Raw genomic sequence first — 25550 nt, 5'->3', positions numbered from 1 at the left:
TTTCTCCTACCTTTGGTTTAGGTGCCAAATCAATTATATGGAAATGGTTTTGTGGAGAGCCTTCTTCTAAAAAACAGATTTCAATTTCAAGGAAAATGATAGAGCAAAATTAACCTAAGTGCAGATTCTGTTTTTAACCTCAAAACTTAAAAAAAAAAAAATCTCCAATCTAAATGGGGATATTTTTGCCATTACATATACTTAACTTCAATAAACTAAAAATTGAACTCCAACAAGCATAACTAAACCACATTTTATTACAAATGAAAAATATACAGAAACATTAATTTAAAATTCATAAACTTTCTAAAATGAACAGTACGTATAAACATTTGAAAAATAGAAAATTTCACGACTATAGAGTTTATTCCAAATATTTGGGAATATTTCATATATATTCATACAAATTTACTTTTCCACAAAGTTTTGTTAGAATGTGAAGATTGCATTTAGTTCAGTTTTATGGGCTTTAAGAAAAAATATTTTTGTTGGACTCATTTTGGTGTTGAGATAGTTATAATGATGGAATTCATTTTCACTTGGATTATTTAAAACAAGCTAATGTGACACAACTTAAGAAAAGATGAAGAATGTATGAAAATTGGCAACTAATTGTCCTTAACTATCTAGTAAAAAGACAGTAAGAATCAAAATGTCGATTCAAAGAGAACTAAATTCTATTAAATGACTCATACATCAGGCCCGATGTGGGGTGCTTTCCATGTATTTCATTTAGTACCCTTAAAACAAAGGTGTTAATTTCATGTTGCTAAATCTAAAGAGTTTTATGAATACTCTCTGCAATCTGAACTAAAAATAAAGTTTTTTTTTTTAAGATTTTATTTATTCATTTGAGACACAGAGATACAGAGAGAGAGAGATACAGAGAGAGAGAGCATGAGCAGGGAGAGAGGCAGAGGGAGAGGGAGAAGCAGGCTCCCCGCTGAGCCAGGAGCCCGATGTGGGGCTCGATCCCAGGACCCTGGGATCACGACCCGAGCCGAAGGCAGAGACTTAACCATCTGAGCCACCCAGGTGCACCTAAAAATAAAGTTCTTAACCATTGACCTACAATAAAATTATGTCAAAAAATAAGATGAAACTCTTATATTTACAGAATTTGGGAAAACTTTCAATCTGGCTGTGTGAAGACAGCTTTGTAATCCCTAATGACCCATGTGCAGACATTCACGTAATAAATCTTAAGATACGTAGGTGAGATAAAGATATATGTTAAAATATATACATATATGAAACTACCAGTTAAGACTAACATAGTTAGTCTGAATACAGGGATCCAGCATTTTATTCCTTCTTAGACAGTATCTTCCTATTTGGGAAAAATTATTATTAGTTTTAGGTTTACAATAACATTTTGGTTTTTCAATGCATATACCCACCAGGGATTTTTAGAGTTTTAAAAATATTTCATTGTTTCTCCAACATGTTTCAACTTGTTAAATCTTTCTCAGCCTTTCTCCTGGGCATATATGTCAACACCAGTTCATTTTCCAATCCAGGACGCCCATGAGTTCTTGTGTTCCTTGAACCTTTAGCCTGGGTGCAATATACCAAGGGCAAAGCTTTGTAACAGGTGACATTTAAGAAATACCTGACACTGACTCTCACTAGAGTGGAGAACCACCACCGCCTCAGGCTGGATGCCCTTAATATCCTCACTAAGAACGTGTCCTGGAGAAACCAGTAGAGTTTTTCAATAGGAAAGAAAACCTTTAAAAGAATTTCTACCATTTTTAATGCTACCTTTTCAGAAAATACTTCTCCTACAAACTTGTGTTCATAGCTTATACATCTGATATACAACTAAAGTGAAACAGCAATCAACAGAGTAAACACGTACTTGACCTGAGGTATCAACCCATGTATCTTCCATGGATTATCAATTTTCAAAAATAGGAACGCACTGAGGTGCACTCAACACTGACCTGTACTGAAGAGACGTTGACAGCCCTTTCCAACTTCATGGTCACCTCAGGACTTCCCTGGGAACATCAGTCAGAGCTCCACAAACTGGGAAATGCTAAAGTCAGTTGAATAGAATTCTTGGTAAGAGAATTTACTATTACTACCCAGGACAGACTTGAGCTTGATTACAAACAAACAAAACTAATAACATCTGATGTTGGAACAGAAAAAAATCGGATCAACTGGAAGGTTGTTTTGTTTTGTCTTAATGTCATAACTTTTGGTTAGGACTTTTGTTTTGACAGAAATAAGTTTAGTCTGGAAATAGGTAATTTCTTTCTCATGAAATCAGTGAGTGATATCTGTCCATAAACACGAAAGCCCACCAAAAATGTTATTCCTGCTGTGCGCTTGGAGACAGGAAAATTGTATAGAGGTCATAATATGCAAACGGTATTTTCCTGTAGTAGTCCCCGAGGTTTCAATATTTTGTTTTCTGGGCAGTTCACTCCCCTTCCTATTCCCCCAAAACACTTCTCAGTAAAATGTATGGAAAATATGGTCAGGATGAAATTCAACAGAAAAAGAAAAACCTACCACTTATTGTGGTAGGATATGTATATTTTTAAAAAAGGTTAGTGACTAACTATAATTTCCTTGATAATGGTGAAAGTGCCAAATTTCAAGAGAACAATTATGGTAACTCATTCAGGGTTTTGCAAAGATTTTTCTAATTATTTCCAAACAGTCTGTGGAAAACTTACCCTTTGGGGATTAGACATTTGAGAAAAATTGAGGTGTACCATATAATCCTAAAGTAATGTACCAGTTACTTTTACAAAAGTCTGTCAACAGGAAAAATGACCTTTGGGATAACAGAGAAAGGGACAAAGTGAGTATAAGGAACTCTAAAGCTGAAATCACTTGGACTTCTCCAGAAACTCAAGTTTGTCTTACATTTTTCAGGTTTGAGTTAAAAGAAGCCTTGAATGTAATCATTTGTATTTGTGTGTGTGTGTGTGTGAAAAGAAAAAACACTGTATTTCATTTAAGTATTTCTCTCCTTTCTCCATTCTCCCCTTTTGAATTGTTAATACATTTTTCTGATATGGCAATAAATTACAATCCATAAGCCCTTCATGGGCTGTGTGTCTTATGCATTCTAGCCCACCAAGGAGCAAATTTCCAAGGCAGGCCTATTTTTTCTTTAACACTCCACTCTTTAGCTATCTAGTGTAGAAAGAAGGAAGTTATAGAGGGTGGGGGGGAAGCACCAGTAATCTCGCTTCTCAGGTTTAATAATTTGAAACTATGACTCATCAGAGAATGATGATTGATACTCTGCTTATCGGCACATAGTTAAGTTTATCTATGAATTACTAAGAATAGCAGCCAAAGAAATGAAGAGCCACCTGGCAGAGACAAATACATTGTGACCAGAAGATATTACTCGGAGACTCCTATAACTCTTTAACTTCTTTCGTGCTTAGAGAATATTTCAAGTTTGTAGAAATGACAAACCGTAGAAGTCTTCTGGAGGAGGATCCAAACCTTGATTTTCAAATTTGATGGCCCAAAAGGAAGGCCTTTTTTTTTCCCCCTAACAGTTCTTCAAAAAAAAATCAGACCTTTCTTACCCTCTCCAAGTGTCTTATGTGGTTTAAGTTCAGGGTTTCTAGAGACTTTGATCATCAGTCCTGCTAAACAAGGTAATGTCATCACTGAGTCCTGGGGTTGAACATTCTATGTTCTCCAGTAAGACATATTTGTCTTCACCACCATTCAGAGAGAGGACTTCTTTCTGAGTAGTGGATGTCAGGTCACTCCAGGTAATGTCAGTATGCTTAAATGCGTGTAGAAGGAAGATGCCATTGATAACGGTGAAGAACCCACTCAGGGTCCCGATGATATCTCCAGCTTTCATGCCATACCATTCTTGGAATAAGATGGCGGAGCAAGTTACTACCATGGACGTGAAGAGCACATAATAAATGGGAGTCACAAGAGATGTATTAAAGGTGTCCAGTGCCTTGTTGAGATAGTTAATCTGTGTCGTCACTGAGAGCACAAGTACAGCCAGCAAAACGAAGACCAGGGGATGCTTGTAAACTGGTTTCCATTCCAATAGTTCCTTAATGGCAATTCCCAGGCCCTTGACAGAAGAAACTGAAAATGCTCCAATTAATGAACAGATTGAAATGTAGACCAATATATTGGTCTGTCCCTTCTTGGGAGCCACGATCAAAATCAGCACCAACGAGATCACAATTACGATCACAGCAAAGGAGATAAATCCTGTTTGGAAGAGAAAAGAATTCAACTTCAGAAAATGCTAATAGGACCATATCTCTTGTGAAATCGTTAGCCATGAGTTTAGGAGTGTAGGTGTTTCAGAAAGGGAAGTGAGATTAAATTAAAACAACAAAAACAAGACGGCATTTTGCTGCGTGGCTCTCGACATTTTACAATGGACCTTCACAAACATATCCTTTGAATCTCACAAATAACACTATGAGGTATGGCAGGTATCATCTGACTGACTTTTTATTTTCGGAGGGGGAAAGTGGCCAAAGTTGGGGTTGGAGGATATGCCTTTTGCCCCTCCTATCCCCATCTCTTTTCAGTGTGTAGAGAGCAAGCATGGCCGGAACAGAACACTGTGTCACCTTTACAGAAGACTTGTAATCCAGTCAAACCTTACTGTATCACACAACCCATAATGAGGCTTGAAGGGAGCCTTCTACGGTATTATTACAAATTCATTTGATGAGGAGAGAGAGTGGAACAGAATCTGAGTGTTTCTTTTGGTTGAATCACAGACCTGGGTCTCTCAATTTCATTTCCATTTCATGCAAAGAAGTGACTTCCTCTTCTTGTGGGGCATGGATAACCATCATAGTTGACCCCAATATACTTAATATGCAGCCTATTTTCCCATGAATGTTCAAGTGCTCATTTAAAAAGTAGGAAGACAATATTGCACTGTTGGGAGAAGAAAAAAAAAATCACTCTCATTCAGTTAACAATGGATTCCATAGCAGCTCAGAAGTCACACTGTGGTACCTGCCCCTCCATCCCAGCTGCCGATCGACTTGTCTGAATATGCTACAGGACGCTGAAAAACCTGAGTAGTTTTAAGACTCAGAAATGGTCAGTCAAATCTGCTTGCTTTTATATCAAGACTTTTAACAGACATTCTGTACCTGTGTCATCTTCCCAAGAGAGGTAGGTCCCACTCAATTAATTTTCAGTTTCCCCATCTTTTCCCGCAAAGCCAAACAAAATGGAAGACCTTTTACATCTTACTGGCGTGATTCATGGAGAATGTGTGCGCTCGTGAAAGCTTCAAAGAAAGATACATGTCTAAAGAAGAATCACTCTGTTCAGGGCTGATATTTAGCTAGTACACACAAGTACAACCATATGGGTTATCAAAATATTGAAGTATTTCCTTACCAGCCGCTTCCGCCCTGATACTTTCACTTACTCAAGAGTCCCCACTATTTGGTTGCCATGGCCTCGGGAAGTTCTGTTGGCACCACCACGGACACTAGACTATGCCCTTCTGCTGCTCCACCAAATAGGTCTGCTGCAGCTCCCGCACACCAGCCTCCTTCCCCTGATGTCCTGGCACTCCCACAAGGGTATGACCTATACCAAGGTGCACCTGAGACTGTGGTGCATTACCTGGCACCTTCTTAGAGTCATCCTCATGCGGCCACTTGGGAAGACTGCAGCCTCAGCCAAAACACTGCTACTACTAAGAGTTATGGTTCCATGCATAGACAGTGTTCTAGAGCTCTGTGTGTACTGACTCATTTACTTCTCACAACAGTCCTACAAAGAAGGTGAAAAGAAGTGGGTTGACCTAGTCATAGGCTTTCTACTAGAGGTGGATAACGAATGGAGATAAAAGGAATAGAAAAATACAATAAATAATATAGTTGCTTAGCTATAAGAGTTCATGAGCCCACTGAACACATTCATTTGGGATCATAATAATGACAACTCAGAAAAATGAGACCTACGTTTTATGAACACAAAAATTATTCCTGTTTCCAGTACTAAAAGAAACTAAAAGGTCTCCAAATATAACTATCTGGCAAACAATGGAAGACTTTAAGTGAGAGTTGACATTTAACCCAAACAGTATGCTTTTAAAAGTCCTCTGATCACTATGGTCATTAACCACTATGACAACAGAAAGTTCTGAATGGGCTGTGGCAATGTGTTTAGGTGAGAGAAAGAGAGAGAGAAAAAAATCTGCGAGACTTCTTTGAATAAACACAAACATAACACACAATTACTTTATGTTAGCAGGAAACCAGGCCTACTCTCATAGGTTTTCTAAATAACAACACAATTTATTCCCTACTTCTACTGCTCTTTCTTGTGTCTTCTCAAGTGAGTTGTATGATATTTTGTTTTAAGATATGCTTAGCAATGTATTTCTTGTGGTTTATATTCATCATGGTAGTGGCATCTCTACAGAAGCCAAGCTCAGGGACACCTGCGTGGCTCAGTTGGTTAAGTGTTTGCCTTCGGCTCAGGTCATGATCCCAGGGTCCCGGGATCGAGTCCTGTGTCAGGCTCCCTGCTCGGCGGGGAGCCTGCTTCTCCCTCTGCCTGCCGCCCCCCCTGCCCCCCGCTTGTGTGCACTCTCTCGCTCTTGCTCTCACTCTGATAAATAAATAAATAAAATCTTAAAAAAAAAAAAAGCCAAGTTCATTTCTCACGTACCTTATGAGAACACTCAGAGCACCCAATGGGGTGACCAAGGTGGCAGGTGCAAAAGCATAAGCTGCAAAATTGGCCACTTCTCCGGCTCCCACTGGAAAGCAAGCCGCAGTGGTCATATGAGAGATGGACTTACTTATCAGAAGAGAAAAAGCAGTAACACATGCAAAGTGGTGGACTTCTATCCCAAAGATACTGACAGACCCAGCTAAAAGGAGCAATTTAACATTTTCTTATGGAGCGTGGGGGAGGATTGGTATTAAGGGATGCAGATAAACTGTAATTACCCGGTGATTTGAACTCAATTAATGCAAAAAGTGATGACAGATGAATACACATTTTAAGTGACTTCCAATAGAGATTTTAGGTATGTCACTTCAATAAAATTTAATTGGAGGTGGTTTTGGCCTAAGCAAAGAATTATTCTATGTGCTCAAGAATACCTACTGTTATGCACATTAACAACAACAAAAAAAACCATGTGGCAAATCAGAATGCTTTGCAGAGATCTACTGACCTGGCAGGGGATAGCCAGGAATGCCTACCACGGGCCCGGGGAGCCAGGCGTCTCTGAACTGTAGATGATCCAAAAGCACCTTAACAGTATCTTAGAAGCTCAAGGAGATCCCTAGGGATGTTTTAAAATCATAAGGATGTGCTCCTGCAATCTTTCTCTTAACTGAGGAACTCCACTTCTGTGAGATGACTTTTAGAGTGAGGGAAACTCCCTCTAAGGACAGGACTCTTGTCTGGGGGCCAAATTACTCTTATGGGTTACAACTGAACATTTGCCCACAGAGTGTAGTATTTCATGAGGGCAACCTACGCCATTGTAGAGAAAGCTTCTGGAACAGATAAAAGACACCAGAATACTTTTTCTTTTTCCCTCTGGTTGCTATGCTCCCAGCCTTCCCTTCTCCCCCAGCCAAATATGCAGGAGTACTCAGGTTTAGGGAAATAGCATAACACAGATAGAAGCTTCCAGAACAGAACAATTGGGGGACTGCACTTCTAAGAAGAGCCATGGCAGTTTTCTTCAAATATGAAACTTTCTTGAATACTTGATAGTATTTATATTTTTATCTCTACAGACAGCTTCCCAGGAAAATATTAATTTCACGATTGAAGTGCTGTATGTTTGTCACTAGATAAAATCTCTAATGTTGTAGACTTCTGCTTTTCTCTCTTCAATAGTGGTATGAACTTTGTGCATGATGGAAATAAAACTGTAAATGTAGCCACATAACATTCTCCTTATATCTTCCTCCTATTGTGCAAGTAGAGGGTGGGGAAACACAAGGAGAGAGAGAAGAGGAGAAAAAAATAATCCAAAATATCTATCTGGGGTCTTCTCAATTCAGTCCCTGTCAACTTTTATTCCAATGAAGTAAGAAAACAGAAAACACCTTAACAACTGAAAGGGCTATACAAGTTTAAATTTAATTTTTATTTATCATCTTTTGAGATTCTTATATTAAAGCCAAGTTACCCAATTCTTTTGCATAAGAGGACCACACAAGTCCTGAAGTGTGTCACTGAAGTGTATGGGAAGATAGATGGAAGTTTGAAGGCTTCTTGCTGCAGAGGGAGATGATGGTGAGAAACGAGAAGCTCCCACCTTCGGAAGTTTTAGGTTTGGGATTTAAGAATATTCAGAGGAGTTAGGGGAGGAGATAGAAAGCTGCAGAAGTGCCCTTGAGAGATCTTCTCTGCACACCGTATGAGCATCTATAAAGTGTTTTCCCATCCAACAGTCTCAGGTAGTCCTCAGGGCAAGTCTGGGAGAGGGGGCGTGCCGACAAGCTGCATCTTCTCTCCATTTGTTCAGTGCTATGCAGCCAGAGGGGACTTTAAGCTACCCATGTTTTCATCCTGACCAGGAAAATGTACCCATTCCTTAGAAAACATGCAGCTAGAACAGTCACAGATTCGAATTAGGAGCAGGGAAATGTGGGAAGAAGGCATTTTCCTCACTTGTTCTGGGGAATAAAATATAACCGAAGGAGAGGTTTGTGATAAAAGATAATATTTCAAATATTAACTTTTTCCCCTTGCATTCCAAGACAGTATTGAGAACATGGAGGTACAGGGAGAGACGGGGAATAATTAATTCTAAAAATATAGGACTTATTTTATATATAAGACAATATATTATACCTGCACGAAAATTTCTAGACTTGAATGCCATCCTTACCAGAAAGATAAAGTAATCGATGTTGAACAATTCCGTGCAATTTACCATTTTACAAGCAAACATTATTCTCAGCAATGAGGACTTACTTGAGAGTAATCCTGCCCACCAGAGCCATTCCTTGAGGTAAGAATGTCCACCTTGTCCTGGGAACATAAGAAAAATTAAAATTAGGTTCTTAACTGGAGGAAGAAGGTTTGAAGAACTGACTACTAGGAGAGAAATGTGGTTGGTGGTTGGAAAAGGCAAGACTTAAGTGTCGAGCCCACTTTCAGGCCAACAGGCTTGAGCAATGGAATGTAGGAAAGGCCCACCAGGCGACCCACCTCAAGATGGCCACCGGCCCTAACTGACCACTGGGCTACTTACAACAACACATGGTTAACCAAAAAAGGGAGAATTCCATACATCCCCATACCTCCTTATCTTCCCCCTTAGAAACAGCTCCCACCCACCACCTCATCGCACACAGTCTCTCCTCTGCTTTCCTACCCGCTGCTCCCTTGTGGTGGTTCAGTCAACTTCCGTCTCCTTTGTTCTGCCTCAGGTGAATTCTTTCACTACCCACACCAGCGGCTTCCACCCTATTGTCGCCCCACATTTGGGGGCCCCTGTCCTATTGAGAGACACACCATTGAGACCCCACATTAAGGCCAAATCCATATAGCTAGTCTTCAACTTATTTATTTGGTCATTTCTGAAGATCTTCACTTGATGTCTATAGAGAGTTTTTTCATTTGCAAGAAAATTTTGTGTAATCATTAGGTTTACTGTATTTATGCCCGCCAGAGGTGTGGACACAGAATATTATAAGCCCTAGATTCTTTGTTTCAGCTACAGTTAAAATTAAAGACAGAAAACCATAAATTGTAAATTATATCGGTGCCTAATGAGGACCTTAAAGGGAAGAAGATGGTTGACAGAAGAGCTTTTGAGATTTTGGATACTCAATCAGAGAATAACAAGCATTAGCCAGCTGGACTCTCCTTATTCTCTACCTTGGCATCAGGAAATTGAGTTTCTAGTCTATTGAAAAGGGTAAAAAGCTTTCCTAAGGTATTCCATGGGTTATCTTTTCTTTACTGTAATCTGTGACCTAAAGTCATTGTTATGTTTGCTATAGAAAATGGAATTTTCTCACCAATTTTAATATACTTAATCCTATGTATTTGACCTCTCTGATTTTGTTATAATTAAACAGGGTGTATCAGCTGTGAAGATTATCTTGCAAAGTAGTTTATTTATTTAGGATTTTCTTCTTACAAACTGTGCACATGATTAAATTGGAATATTGCAATATATTTTCATAATCTGTCTTTTAAAAACTTAATATATCATAAATACTTTCTCATGTCCTTAATTAATGGTTGAATACTGTTTCAAAATCTGGCATATCATTATTTACTTAACCTGTGTGCAGCTACGCACCCACCCACCCACACCCACCCACACCCACACCCCCCCCCACACACCCACCCACACCCACACCCACACACACCCACACCCACCCACACCCACCCACACACCCCCACCCACACCCACCCACACCCACCCACCCACACCCACCACACACACACACCCCCACACCCCCCCACACCCCCCCACACCCACACCCACCCACACACCCCCCACACACACACCCCCACACCCACACACCCCCCCCACACCCACCCACACACACCCACCCACACACACCCACACCCACACACCCACACACACACCTACACCCACCCACACACACACCCACCCACACCCACACACACACCCACCCCCACCCACCCCCCCACACACACCCACCCACACACGCACACACACACACACCCACCCACACCCACCCACACACACACACAGGGTTTCTACTTTTGTTCTCATTATATAAAACCCTTCAATAAATATCCTCGTATGTAACTAGAGGTGGCATCCTCGTTCACTTCTTAAGATAAATTTCCAGACGTGGAATTATTAGGTTTTAAGTCATTGACATTTTTAAGCTTTACCAAATTGCTCTTAGGAAATTCTGTACCTGTTTATACTGCCTCCAGCAATGTTTGGAAGGGCTATTTATTTTCCAAAGTCCCTTACCAACATAGGGTCTTTTAAAGAAAAAACAGGGGCGCCTGGGTGGATCAGTCATTAAGTGTCTGCCTTCGACTCAGGTCATGATCCCAGGGTCCTGGGATCGAGCCCCACATAGGGCGCCCTACTCCGCGGGAAGCCTGCTTCTCCCTCTCCCACTCCCCCTGCTTGTGTTCCCTCTCTTGCTGTCTCTTTCTGTCAAATAAATAAATAAAATCTTTTAAAAAAAAATAAAGAAAAAACAAAACCTTGTTAAGATGGTAGGCAACAGGGGCACCTGGGTGGCTCGGCTGGTTAAGCACCAAGCGTCTGACTCTTGATTTCTGAAGGGGTCATGATCTCAGGGTCATGATCAGCTCTGTGCTGGGCGTGACACCTGTTTTAGATTCTCTCTCTTTCTCTCTAACCCTTTGTCCCTGCCCTCCCCCACCCCACCAAAAAAAAAAAAAAAAAGAAAGAAAAATGATAGACAACAACCCAGGAGCTCCTTGTTATATGATGGTATCTCTTTTGGTACTAGAGAAATAACATTTACTTATATATGTTTATTGGACACTTGCATTTCTTATTTTGTGAGTTTCTTGTTTATGTATTTGCCTATTTTATCTTAGGGTACTAATCTTTTTCTTATCAACTATGGTCATTCTTTATATGTTGTGGATCTTAATATCCTTTGTCTGTCATTTATTTTGGAAACACTCCGCCCACCCCTGGCCCCGTATGTCATTTGCTTTTTCGTTTTAGTTAAGGTGTTTCCATGTAGGATTTTGTTTTTTTAATCAATCCAGATAGTCTCTTCCTTTATACAGAATAGATTCTTCCTTTATCTGCATGCTTACAAAGACCTTCTTTTAGGTTTCTTGAGAAAAATCATTTCATTTTAAATTCCTGAATGGTATGAAGTAGAACTCTTACATTTTTTCCTCTAATTTTTGCCAATTGTCTTAACACTTCTGATCGAATAATCCAGCCTTTCTCCAGTGGATTGAAATGCCACTTTATTTTATTTTATTATTTTTTTAAAGATTTTATTTGACAGAGAGAGAGAGAGCACAAGCGGGGGAGAGGCAGAGGGAGAGGGAGAAGCAGGCTCCCCACCAAGCAGGGAGCCCGATGTGGGGCTCACCCAGGACCCTGGGATTATGACCTGAACCGGAGGCACACGCTTAACCCACTGAGCCATCCAGGTGCCCCGAAATTCCACTTGTAAAAATTGCATATTAAATTGTTATATGTACTTGGGTCCCTTTATAAGTTTTCAATTATCTTTCATTATTTTATTTATCTTTTTTAGGGCCAGTACCAAACTGTTTGAATTACTATAGCATTATAGTACATTTTATTTCTGATAGTGCAAATGTCCTCCAATAGTACTTTTATAAACTTGTTTGTGCAATTTGTAGTCATTTCTCATCTGAACCTTAGAATAATATTTAGTTATTTTATGACATTCTTGATAAGAATGAATAGAGTCACAGAGGAAAGAGTTCAGTTCCCAAGAAACAGTGATAGCTTGACACTGTAAAACTTTATCTGGAGTACATATGCATTAAATTAGGACTGCTAACACAATGCATTGAGGATTTTCAGCAATACCTGGAAGTTTCTTCTAATGTACACATATATATAGAATCATGGAAGCTTTTTGTATTACCTGTTTTATGGCCTTAAAGATTTCATGAACCAAATGAAAACTGAATCTGTTCACATCCCATCCTTTATATCTAGGTAAGATAAAATCTATTCTCATTTTCAAGGTAGAATTTTACATGTCCATACTTTTTTTTTTTTAAAGGTTCTATTTATTTATTTGACAGAGAGAGAGAAAGCACACAAGCAGGGGGAAAGACAGAGGGAGAGGGAGAAACAGGCTCCCCGATGAGCAGGGAGCCCCAACGAGGGGCTCCATCCCAGGACTCCGAGATCATGACCTGAGCTGAAGGCAGACGCTTAACGACTGAGCCACCCAGGCGCCCCCATGTCCATACTTTTTAAGCCACATTTTAAGAAATCATCTCTTAACTAATCTTGGATGTTGTCTGCCTCGATGAACAGGACTTTTGTTTGCACTGATGCTTAGATGTTCCAATATCTAATATGGCCACATTAGTCTTGATAACCAAGGTCATTTTTTTCCATCTTTAGAACCTACACTGAAACAACCATATCCAACAGATGTCAAGCCACTGTGTATGTAAATGAAAATTCTGTTTTGTTTCATGCCTGAATGCTATACATCTATTTTGGATTGTATATTGTGTTTGTGTATTTATGCTTTGATTCATAGTAACTTCTCATATTATAGAATTGATTTGCATTGAACACAAACTGTAAATAAAAGGAAATGTCTGAAAGAGCAAAAAAAAAAAATACAGGAGGGTAGACCACATGTTATGTATTCTGATGACCAAAAAAAGAAAAAAAAAGGAAAAGGGACGTAAGGAAACGTTGGGAGGTAATATATATGTTTATTATCTTGATTATGGTGATGGTATCACAGGTATATTCATATGTCCAAACTCATCAAATTGTATACATTAAATATGTGAAGTGTTTGTATATTCACTATACATCAATAAAATGGCAAAAAAAAGAAAAAAAATGAATAGAAATTCATGGTTAATGAACGGTAGTTAAGCTGAGTTACTCAGCATGTGAAGCATCACTATAAATAGCAACCTAATTCTACTGCTATCCATTTATTGATTTAACAAATATTTATTGGGTCCCAAACACTACCCTGGGGAAGGTTCCTGCTCTCGTGCATCTGCTATCAATAAATAAGTAAATAAGCAATAAACGTACAATGACAGATTGTTTTAGGTACAATGAAGGAAATGCTTAGTGCCATGATAGAGAGTAATGGGGCGGGGAGGGGGGGGTAAGGGACACCTCCCCAGAAAGGAAGACCGTCAGAGGTGATGATACTTAAGCTGAAGCCTGAAGGATGAGTCAGCCAAAGGAAGGGCAGGGAGAAGAGCGTTCTAGGTGAAGGGAAAAGGCCTTGAGGTGGCAAAGAACTTGGTCTATTCCAGGAAGCAGAGAAAAGTAGGTGACAGGGAGGGAGGGTGGCAGAAGATCCAGCTGGAGAGGTTGCGAGGGCCATTTTATGCAGGAGGTCAGAGATTGCGGAAAAGTGGTTTTTTTTTTTTTTTTTTTTTAATAATATTTATTTATTTGACAGAGAGAGACACAGCGAGAGAGGGAACACAAGCAGGGGGAGCGGGAGAGGGAGAAGCAGGCCTCCCGTGTAGCACGGAGCCTGATGCGGGGCTCGATTCCAGGACCTTGGGACCATGACCTGAGCCGAAGGCAGACGCCTAACGACTGAGCCACCGTGCAAAGAAAGCCACTGACGTGTTTTAAGCAGGGAAGCAGCGTCTGACCTTGAATACTGAAATTGCACACAAAAGCTCTGAAAGAAGGACTCAAACCACACTCTCAACCTCTGGGAACAAGAACTTTAGTTTCACCCTAAAGGCGACACAGCTGGCCCAATCCTGGAAACTGCAGGGGAGCTTTGCTAAGAACAGAGAGAGGGGCTAAGGTAGAGACAGTAAAACATCACTACTGTCTTACAACAGGGGGCGCCGGGGTGGCTCAGTCCTTAAGCGTCTGCCTTCAGCTCCAGTCATGATCCCAGCATCCTGGGATCGAGTCCCGCATGGAGCCCCACATGGAGCCCTCCGCTCCGCGGGAAGCCTGCTTCTCCCTCTCCCACTCCCCCTGTTTGTGTTCCCTCTCTCGCTGTGTCTCTCTCTGTCAAATAAATAAATAAAATCTTAAAAAAAAAAAAAAAAAGTCTTACAACAGGATTATTTCTGCAGTTGCTGCAGAAACCTGAATTGGCTAGTTGCGTCCGTTTCTTACCAGCTCTGGTAACGCCCTTCTTGGCCAGTTGCAAGAGGCCCTTCTTTTTCAGTATGAAGCTGGAGCCAATAAAAATACTGGAACTGACTGCCAGCGACAGGCCCACATACAGACTGTGTTTGTTTTCCACTTTTGCAGAAACGCTCCAGTTGCTTACGCTGGTATTCAGGTCCCTGTAGAGGACAGGAAAAGCCAGGGACTGTGACACGTTTGTGATCTCACACCAGGCCTGGGAGGAGTTCGGGCAGAGCAGAGACAGTAGGTAGCCTGGAGAAAAAGGACAGAAGGAAATGTCAACAAACACAAAAGGGAGATACCTTAATATTTACTCCTTTTCTCCGAGGAAGAGAAACCCGAGTGGACCATCCTGAGACCAGTATTTTAGTGCATGGAGGAACGTTCCCAGCCGGCGGTCCACACGCTTGTGGACACGTTCAGTTTGGCTCCCATAGGTTCTCAAAAACGTTTTAAAAAGCGTTTCATTGTCATCATTTACAAATGAGAGATGTCACCTGAAAGTCTGACTTCCTCTTATAAATTGGAGAATCCGGCAATACTTGCTCAGTTCTTGGTTCCAGCAAAACAGCAACCTCGAGAGTAGCAAGAATAGCGGGCAGGTGTTCGCACTAGTGCGCGCTCAGCCATTCCTCACGGCCCCCCAGACCCACCTCCCTCCTCCAGCTGGTCAGTGTGGCTCCTGGAAAGCAGTGTTCCTGATGCCTGAGTGTAGGGACAGGTCCGGCAATCCATCGGTCGGCCTTTTATAGGAAATTTAGCTAACCCATTGGTGGGGTGATGGTGCATTTCCGAAAATGTGTTTAAAAGGGGGTTTAGTTTTCTGTACCACTTTCCCTGAAAAGAATGATTTTTCAGGTCTACTCATCTACCTTCTCCTAAATAAAATCTAGTAAAAAAAAAAAAAAAAGGAATTAAACATCCGTATGCTTTTCTTAGAATAGGACTCAAACAAACATGTAAATCTTCTGAACCAGATCCATTATTTTAAGTGTCTTAGAATTTTAAATCTAAACACTAAAACACAAAATGAACCCACTGTAGACAATATAAGGACCTTTTAAATCTGTTCTCCACTTGGAAAGGTAGCTGCCCAGCAAGGTGACATTGTGACAAGATTTTCTGACCCTCTTCTCAACTTTTGTTTTCCTTTTATTTTTTAAAAATTTTATTTTACTGAAATTCAATTAATTAACATAGAGTGTATTATTAGTTTCAGAGGTAGTGTTCAGTGATTCATAAGTTGAATGTAACACCCAGTGCTCATTACATCAAGTGCCCTCTTTAATGCCCATCACCCCGTTACCCCATCCTCCCCACCCACCTCCCCTCCAACAACCCTTAGTTTGTTCCCTATGATTAAGAGTCTTATGGTTTGTCTTCCTCTCTGATTTTGTCTTATTTTATTTTTCCCTCCCTTCCCCTATGATCCTGTTTTGTTTCTTAAATGCCACATGAGTGAAATCATGTAATTGTCTTTCTCTGACTTGTTTTGCTTAGCATAATACCCTCTAGTTCTACCCATGTTGTTGCAAATGGTAAGATTTCATTTTTTTTGATGGCTGAGTGATATTCCATTGTGTGTGTGTGTGTATATATATATATACACACACACCATATCTTCTTTGTCCATTCATCTGTTGATGGACATCTGGGCTCTTTCCATAGTTTGGCTATTGTGGACATTGCTGCTATAAACATTGGGGTGCAGGTGGCGCCTTCCAATCACTATGTTTGTATCCTTTGGGTAAATACCCAGTAGTGCAATTACTGGGTTGTAGGGTAGCTCTATTTTCAACTTTTTGAGGAACCTCCATACTGTTTTCCAGAGCGGCTGCACCAGCTTGCATTCCCACCAGCAGTGTAGGAGGGTTCCCCTTTCTCCGCATCCTCGCCAACCATCTGTCATTTCCTGACTTGTTAATTTTAGCCATTCTGACTGGTGTGAGGTGGTATCTCTTTGTGGTTTTGATTTGTATTTCCCTGATGCCGAGTGATGTGGAACATTTTTTCATGTGTCTGTTGGCCATTTGTATGTCTTCTTTGGAGAAATGTCTGTTAATGTCTTCTGCCCATTTCTTGATTGGATTACTTGTTTTTTGGGTGTTGGGTTTGATAAGTTATTTATAGACCTTGGATACTAGCCCTTTATCTGATTAGACATTTGCAAATATCTTCTCCCATTCAGTAGGTTGTCTTTTGGTTTTATCAACTGTTTCTTTTACTGTGCAAAAGCTTTTTATCTTGATGAAGTCCCAATAGTTCATTTCCTTTCCTTTTATTTTATTTTTTAAAAAGATTTATTTATTTATTTTACAGAGAGAGAGAACGGGTGGGGCAGAGGGAGAGGGAGAGAGAGAATCTCAAGCAGACTGTGTTAAGCGTGGAGCCCAATGCAGGGCTCAATCTCATGACCCTGAGATAATGACCTGAGCTGAAACCAGTTGTCGGATACTCAACTGACTGTGCCACCCAGGCGCCCCATTATTTCATTTTAATTCAAGTATAGTTAATATACAGTGTTACATTAGTTTCATTTTTTTTCAGTTTCATTTTTTTCTTTAAAAAAGCAATTTTCCCATTCTGAATTATTCTAAACAAAAAAGGCAAAGAAAAATGAATCAACTACAATTTTAGAATTCAATGAAAAAAAATTAGTTTTACATCTCAAAAATCTTTTTTTTTTTTAAAGATTTTATTTATTTATTTGACAGAGAGAGACACAGCGAGAGAGGGAACACAAGCAGGGGGAGTGGGAGAGGGAGAAGCAGGCTCCCCGCACATGGGGCTCGATCCCAGGACTCTGGGATCATGACCTGAGCCGAAGGCAGACGCTTAACCGACTGAGCCACCCAGGTGCCCCTACATCTCAAAAATCTTAAGAAGGCATATGAACAACAAAAGACAGTTTGACCAAATGATGTCTTAGGGACAAAACTTTGGTAACTGGATCTTTGCCTCCCTGGCATAACATTATGCAGTTATCTGAATTCACCACTTACAAAGTTAAGAAACATGATAAAGTTCAGCTCCCTAAAAAGGTAAAATAATTGCATTCAAGCTTTTCATGATTATTATTTCACTTATTTCTGTAAGTTGAAAATGAATCAACTTTGTTTCAAAGATACAGAATAAATTCTAATTCAAAGCTTCTAAATATTCCAAGGAGAATTATATGACTTTAGGGATTTTCTGTAACATTGAGGAATTTTCAGGCAGGTTGTTTTAAGAGTTGCTTATTTTCAAACAAGCCAGCCCTTAGCAATCTTGTTCCAGTCACTGTTCATCTCATTTAAAACCTCAAGAATGGGAAGTGATTTTTATAGTAAGAATTTCCATTACATTAATTCCTGAGAAAACATCTGACTTGACTTCCCAGCGAATTCCACGGCTGCTTTGGTGTTACTTACTATGTAATTAACATAACCATTCCAAAACTTCATCTCTGAAAACAGTGTAGGCAGGTCTCATTCCATTGAAACAATATTCTTTCTGAGCTGTTGACATAGCAAAATGTTTCCGACATTTTAGGGGGTGTGGGGGCAGAGGGTGATAAGGGAAAGCAAATAATCTTTGTTGCATTTTGTAAGTTCTTATTGTGAGCAGTAGCTATTAATGCTGCAAGTTTTATGGCAGGAAAAATAATAAAAATCTTGTCTAGCTTCTGACCTTAGAACTTAAATTGTTTTATGTTGGGTGCCTGTTGAGGAGAGAGCCTATAGCAGATGTGACTGAAGGAGGGAGTGGGGGAGTGAAGGGTGGGTTGGGGGGTGCGGAGTGGTGGGGCAGGAGACAGATGGGCAAAGTAGAACGTGTGGGCAGGGAGTCTGGAGTGTTTCAGAGGAATCAGAGATATCTCAGTTGGCTTCTTAAGATTCTAGTAAGCAATGTAATTATCCAGGGAGTTTAAGCTTTATTCAACATAGAGAAAATCTATTACATTCATTATGTTTTGTTTTAATAGACACTATAATAGCCCTCTAAAGTGATGGTCCCAATTTATACTCCTGTCAGCAGGGTGCATGCATTACTTCTTTGGTATCATTCTTATTAATTTTTCTAAATATTGAGTAATTAATATTTAGAAAATGTGTCAGTTATAAAGAAAAATTCAGTACACACCAATGTGTCAACCACCTAATTTAAGAAATAAACATTACCTCTCAGAAGAGACGACTATCCTGACTTCCTGTGTAAGATACCTTTTTTTTTTAAATGATTTCCCTTATATGACTATATCTTCAAATAATACATTGTTTCATTTTGCTTCTGCTTCTTATAAAATGTAAATCATACAGTGTGTATTCTTTGGGGACTTGCTTGTTTTTGAGATTTATCAGTGTTGATGCATGTGGCTGTAGGATTTGTTTTTGCCCATTGTTCTATAGAATTCCACCGTATGATTACCTCACAATTTAATTTTTCTATTTTACAGTTGGTGGACACTTGAGTTATGTACAATGTTTTTACTTTCACAAACAGTACTGCTGAAGTTCTTAATTATGTTGAAATGTATGTAATTAATGATATTTGACAATTTTTGACCCCATAAAAATAGCAGTTTCGTATTGTTGAACTTAATAAATACGTATCTTCCATGTACAAGTGTGAAAGTTCACTTACACACACACAAACTAAAAATTTCAAAGTAAAGTTAAACTTCCTATAGGATTATGTACCTCTCCTCACTTTGAGCTCTGTTACTATCTCTAATCATGGGCAAGTTGAATATTTACTCTTGATTTCAGTTTCCTCATCTCTAAAATAGAGTTTGTTTTTTTTTTTTTTTAAATAGCGGAGTTTGACTCAGTGAATCTGAAGATGCTTTCTGTAATTTTGTGATTTGATCATACACAATCTTTGTTCCCAGAGTAATTTACTTACAATCCCAGTGGCTCATAAATGTTGCTGATAGACCTGCTTTAAACTCATGGGCACTTGTAATCGAAAAACGTTTTAAAAGAAACTGATGCCAAGATATTAAGTGACTTGCCAAAGCCATATAATTGTCAGAATTACAGCCAAGTAGCAACCCAATTCCCAGGCCAGTATTTTTATTTCAGAAAAGTAAAAACATAAAGTACAGATAAAGCCAGCTAAAAGTTATTATTAATGTTTATACAAAGATGAAATGTTTTGAATAATTTTTTCAAGTACAAGAGAGTAATACTTTAAATTATTCGGTTAATTACATATAGTAGGAAAGCTGGTTCCTAAGAAGTCAATGATTATGTAAAACTGCATTTTAAATCACTACAAGATATTTCCAGTTTCAGGAAATCATTATCTCACCGTCTCTTTTATGTGTTAGTTTGGCTTATTATTCAGCAAATAGCTACTCCCTTACCCTTCCTGATGTGGGCAGAATATTCTTCCCCCGATGTCAGGCTGGAAGTGAGCTGGTGGTCAATGGGACAGCAGTGGAGGGGATATGAGGACAGGCTTCAAATGCACTGATGTACTTAAGTTTACTCTCTTGCACCTCTGTATTGGTCAGGAATAGAGATTCCAGAAGGAGCTGCTGCCCCTTCGTCAGGAATAGAGATTCCAGAAGAAGCTGCTGCCCCTTCAGCCTGAGCCCCAGAATGAAAACACATGGAGCAGATCCAAGCTCATCCCACATGAAGGAGCCAAACCCAGGTGCCCATGTAGCCTGAGGCAGAGACACCCAGGTGAACCCAGGCTAGATCAGTCAACCGTCAGCTGACCTACAGACACACAGGCAAGAATATATGATTGTTGCTTTCAGCCATTGAGTCTTGGGCTGTGTATTATATAGCAATAGCTGATGGATATACCTGCCTATTCCTATTAGCATAGAAAAAAATATGAATGAATTTCTTTATGTCCCCTGAAATGTATTCTCCAAATATCAGCCAGTGTGAATTAGATCATGTCACTCCCCTACTTAATTTCCCTCCCCTCTCCTCATGACTTTTCATTTCAATTATAACAAAATCTAAACTCCTAATTCTGAACTCTTTAAAAGCTTTACATGCTCTGACGCTTGCTCACCTCTGACATCAAATTGCATCTCCCTCTGTCTCACTCATTCTCTGAAATAACACTAGCTGTCTTTTCACTCACTGATTCAATAACTATTGAGTATCTATTGTCTGTCTGGCATTTTCTAGAAGCTGGGGATACAACGGTAAATAAAGTAGAATTCCTGCTCTCATGTTTATTTTAATGAGTGGCAACAAAATAAACAAGTGAACTAATAACTACATAATATGTTGAGTGCCATGGAAAGCAGAAAAAGTAGCATAAAGGAATTTTTTTTTTTTAATTAAGTGCACAAACCTCTCTGCTATGTGTAAATATAAAAACCCTGAGGCAGGAATGTGCTTGAGGCTGACTGGCGTGGTAGAAGGGAGATGGCCTCAGATGAGGTCAAGATAGAGAAGAGGGGGCAAGATCAGGTGAAATGAGTCTTTAGATTAGTAGGTCCAATCTTATCATTTCTCCCTCTAAAATTCCACAATGGCTTCCCTTCTCATTTAGGAAAAATCTAAAATCCCTACCACAGTCTACAAGAGCCTACAGAATCCTGCCTCCAGTTATCTCTCTAACCACATTCCCTACAATTGTTTTGTTTTTTGGGTTTTTGTTTTTTGTTTTTGGTCCTGTTCCCTTCATAGGCTAAATTCCTTCTCACCTCAAAGCTTTGTTACTTGTTACTTAGCCTTGACAGTTGCAGGTAGAGCTAACTCCTCACTGAGTCTCACTTTAAAATGTCACTTCCTGAGGCACCTGGGTGGCTCAGTTGGTTAAGCATCCAACTGTTGATTTCTGCTCAGGTCATGATCTCAGAGATCGAGCCCCCCATTGGGTTCTGTGCTGAGCGTGGAGTCTGCTTGAGTTTCTCTCTCTCCCTCTCCCTCTGCCCCTCCCCCCTCTCATGCACACTCCCTCTCTCTCTCTAAAATAAATAAATAAATCTTTAAAATATCACTTCCTTAGAAAGGCCTTCTCTGCCCTCGCACTCTAAAGGAACTTCTCAAGGGTGCCTGGGTGACTCAGTCCGTTAAGCATCTGCCTTCAGCTCATGATCCTGGGATGGAGTCCCACATGGGGTACCCTGCTCAGTGGTGAGCCTGCTTCTCCCTCTGCCACTCCCCCTGCTCATGCTCTCTCGCCCTCGCTCTCTCTCTCAAATAAATGAATAAATAAAATCTTCAGAAAAGGAACTTCTCAGTGGCTTTCCATCATATCAGCACATCATCGTTACTTAATGCTGCCGATGAAACAAACTTCTTCTCACAACTTCATTATGACTTTATGACAACATTGTACATCCATATATCTATTCAACAAAAAAGTTGTTAAAAACCTACCATGCAAGGCACTATGTTAGGTATTCATTTATTCAACACTTTGCAAATTCTTATTGGGCAATTCCTGAGTACCAGGCCCTGTTCTAAGTACGGGAGAGACAATGACCAGCAAGATAGGTGAACAGGTCTTTGTTCTCATGAAGCTGACAATTTTAGAGAATTATCAAACAGGAACAAAGGGAGCAGAATAGGAATGAGAAATAATTTAGAGAAAATCTGGCACAGAATAAGAATGAGGAATGATTGTGAGCAAGTATGGAAATCAAGTCATAGTAATATCTTTACTATAAATGCCATTAAGGCTGGGTAAGAAGACCATTATTTCAATTAACCAAAGTAAAATTGAGAAGACACTACTGATTTAAAAAATATTAAGGGGTGCCTGAGTGGCTCAGTCAGTTAAGCATCTGCCTTTGGCTCAGGTCATGATCCCAGGGTCTGGGACTGAGTCCTGCATTGTCCTTCCTGCTCAGCGGGGAGTCTGCTTCTCCCTCTCCCTGTGCTCCTCCCCCCACTCATGCTCTCTCTCTCTCTTTCAAATAAATAAATAAATAAATAAAATCTTTAAAAAAAAAGAAAAAAGAAAATTTTGGATTAGAAGTCTTTTGAAGCATCCATGGTTTTAAGAGTAAGAACCAAAGTATGGGGTTAACTTTTTCTTTACGGAAGTCCAACTGGAATGCTCTATCCTTAGATCTCATGATGGACTCCTTGTCATCTAGATCTCAGCTCAAATAGAACTTTCTCTAAGGGACCTTCCCTGAGTATCCAATCTAAACATCCTCAACTCTCTCAGTACATTATTCATGACAGTTACCACTCTTGTAATGTCCTTTTTATTCATTTGTTGCATATTATCTGCCTTCTACACAGTAAGCTGCATGGGAGGCTTACTAGAATCTAGGACTAGACTGTCTTGCAAATCCGTACATAGCAGCACCCACGTCAGTGCCTGGCACATGGACTCTTGTTATTTGAATGAATGAATGAATGAACACATGAAAAACTGAGCCTTTACTCCATGTCAGGCTCTGAGCCATGTGCTTCATATGTAATCTGACAACTGTAAACTGTACAAATTATTTCTGATTTATAGATGAAGACTCAAGGAGGTTAAGTTATAGTTGAGAAGACTGACGCTAAAGCCTGATCTCTTCCCATTGTTGATAAGGATTCTGATTTCTTTCAAGTCTCTCCCACACAATTAATTATAATTAATCACAGGTATTAAGCACTGAGCTTGAATACCTCTTGTTGGAACTAAATGCACGAGTAAAGCAGGAAAACATCTAAGTTCAAACAAGCGAGTGTAATTCACAAACCCTCCTTACTTACAGATCCTCGGGTAAATAAGGGAGGATATACTATTAACAGTCTAACTTACTGGTTTAGGAATTATTTAGACAAAGGTCATGCAATCTATCTAGGAAATAATTCCAGATCCAGCTGCTTTAGTATAAACCATTTCCAAAACTTCAGCTTTTGAGTAGTTTGTGAATTGTTCAGGCATTTTCTCTTTCTTTGCGTCCCTTCTCTCTCTTGCTGGCATAGTTTTGACCAGTTCACTGACACCCCCTCCAACTCCCCCCCAGTCTCCCTCCCCCCCCCTTTTTTTAGTTTAAACTCTCTGCGTCAAAGAATAATCTGGAGGAGCCAAGAGGAGAGGAAACCCGGGAAGCTGTTTGCAACTTTGGAAAGGCGTTCTTGCCACGCCCCTCATTCCTGCCTCTTCACGTCCTTACCAGGTAAATTAGGGATCAGCCTTCGCCTTCACAAGGCGAAAACTGTCCCGTCAGTTGAGACACACCCTTCCTGTCAGCCCGCGCGCTCCCAGGTATTCGCGTCCCTACTTCTATCCTGGCTCACGCGCGCCTTCTGCGCTGTGACTTTAGAAAGGCTGCCAGTGTTGTAAACACCTGGCAAAGGGCAAGTGGCCGGGCCCAGCGATTTTTCAGGATTCGCTTGGGGGCCGAAACCCCAGCCTAGCGGGCAGTAACAAACCTACCACTGACTGCGCCCAGTTCCCCGTGTCCTCTTCCGTTGGGCTCTCGCCTTACGTAGCCAAGAAGTGACTGCACAGCGAGTCAGACGCGAGGCTAGCAGGGTTGCACAAGTTTTCATCTCGAAGACAGAGGAGAGATGTGGACGGCCCAGGCGGGCCCACCGCCCTCCCCCGCGGCCCAGGGCGCCTGACCTTCCACAGTGTCTGACCCTCGCTGAGCCAACGCAGGGCGCAACGCAGACTCCCGCCCGTCCCGGGGCACGCCCTCTGCCCACCGGGTGACTTCGACCGCGGACTCTGGAAGCTAGTCTGATTCAGAGGAAACGTCTTTCTCAGACAAGACTTGGGAATCTTCCCCCCCCAGCACCCTGATTTTCCCCGTGCCGACCCTCAGCACGCTGTAATTTACATGGGTCTGCCTCCTGGACCACAGTGGGAGCCACGTATGTCTATCTTGTTCGACTCAGGCTTTCCCAGAGCCTGGCACATTGTCCGCACCAGTAAGTAGCTATTGACTGGCCGAAAGACTGAATGAGTACACACACGAATGAATGCGTTACGAGTCGGTGTATTCATTTCTCTTCTCCCCAAGTACCCGGGACCGCCCACCCGGTCTCATCACCACCCAGATGCCAGGTCCCACACTCACCTTCTTGGCAGGGCTCTCCAGGCGGTAGCCTCACCTGTCCCCCCATGGCCCCCAGTCGGGGCTTCTCGGAGCAGGCCCTCGCTCCTCCTCCACCCGAGCCTCTCCTGCTCCCCAAGGGCCCGCGATGGGGCGGAGCTGTAGGGTTCCGGATGAGTGAGCGCTGACTCCGCCCCTGGACAGCCTCCGCGGACGGGATGGATGGACCTCCGCGCGAGCCACGCCCCCGAGGTCTGAGGCTGGGAACTAGTGCTCTGGGTTAGGACCGCGGCTGCAGGTCCTGGTCCCTCGTGGGACTGGCGGGAGCGCTAGCTGCCTCTCGGGTCTGCGGCTGGAGCTGCGCGGTGGACACTTCTCAGTGTTCCTCGGAGCGTGGAGGCCGCCGAGCCAACTCTCCGGCAATTTAGTGGAGTAAAGGCTGTGTTGAGCACCCCTTCTGGCTTCTTCCAAGCTCCAAAAATGTCTTTCTGAGGGCCCTGCTGCAAATGTTGGCGGCTTTGTAAGGAAGTTGCTGGCCATTGCGATTCTGCTCTGATTACCATGCTAAAGTTGATTCTAACAGATTTTGCCCTTCTGGTGCTATCAGATTCTCCCCCACGGTCCCTCGGCTTCAAACTCATGTCCCCCAAAAGCCTTTTTTCTCTAAGTCTTGCAGTTATTTGCAATAAATCCTAAAGCAGAAGCAATGCTCAAAATGAAACGACTTATTCCCACAAAAAAGTAATAGCTAACATTTATGATATTCTTGCT

General features: G+C 41.1%; 1 protein-coding gene across 1 annotated transcript; it reads right to left on the bottom strand.

The window, feature by feature from the left end:
* Window positions 1–237: 237 nt before the first annotated feature.
* NIPAL1 (NIPA like domain containing 1) lies at window positions 238–24922 on the bottom strand. The gene is made up of 6 exons (XM_036093002.2): window positions 24804–24922; window positions 14801–15067; window positions 8944–9000; window positions 6667–6757; window positions 4748–4908; window positions 238–4221 (listed from the first exon to the last, which is right to left on the bottom strand). The coding sequence occupies exons 1-6, from the start codon at window positions 24847–24849 to the stop codon at window positions 3602–3604; spliced, it is 1242 nt and encodes a 413-aa protein (XP_035948895.2). The 5' UTR covers window positions 24850–24922; the 3' UTR covers window positions 238–3601.
* Window positions 24923–25550: the final 628 nt, after the last annotated feature.

Source organism: Halichoerus grypus, chromosome 3 (genome assembly GCF_964656455.1).
Source record: "Halichoerus grypus chromosome 3, mHalGry1.hap1.1, whole genome shotgun sequence".
Lineage (NCBI taxonomy): Eukaryota > Metazoa > Chordata > Mammalia > Carnivora > Phocidae > Halichoerus > Halichoerus grypus.
Note: the sequence above shows the minus strand (reverse complement) of the source record. Positions and strands in the feature narration are given on the sequence as shown.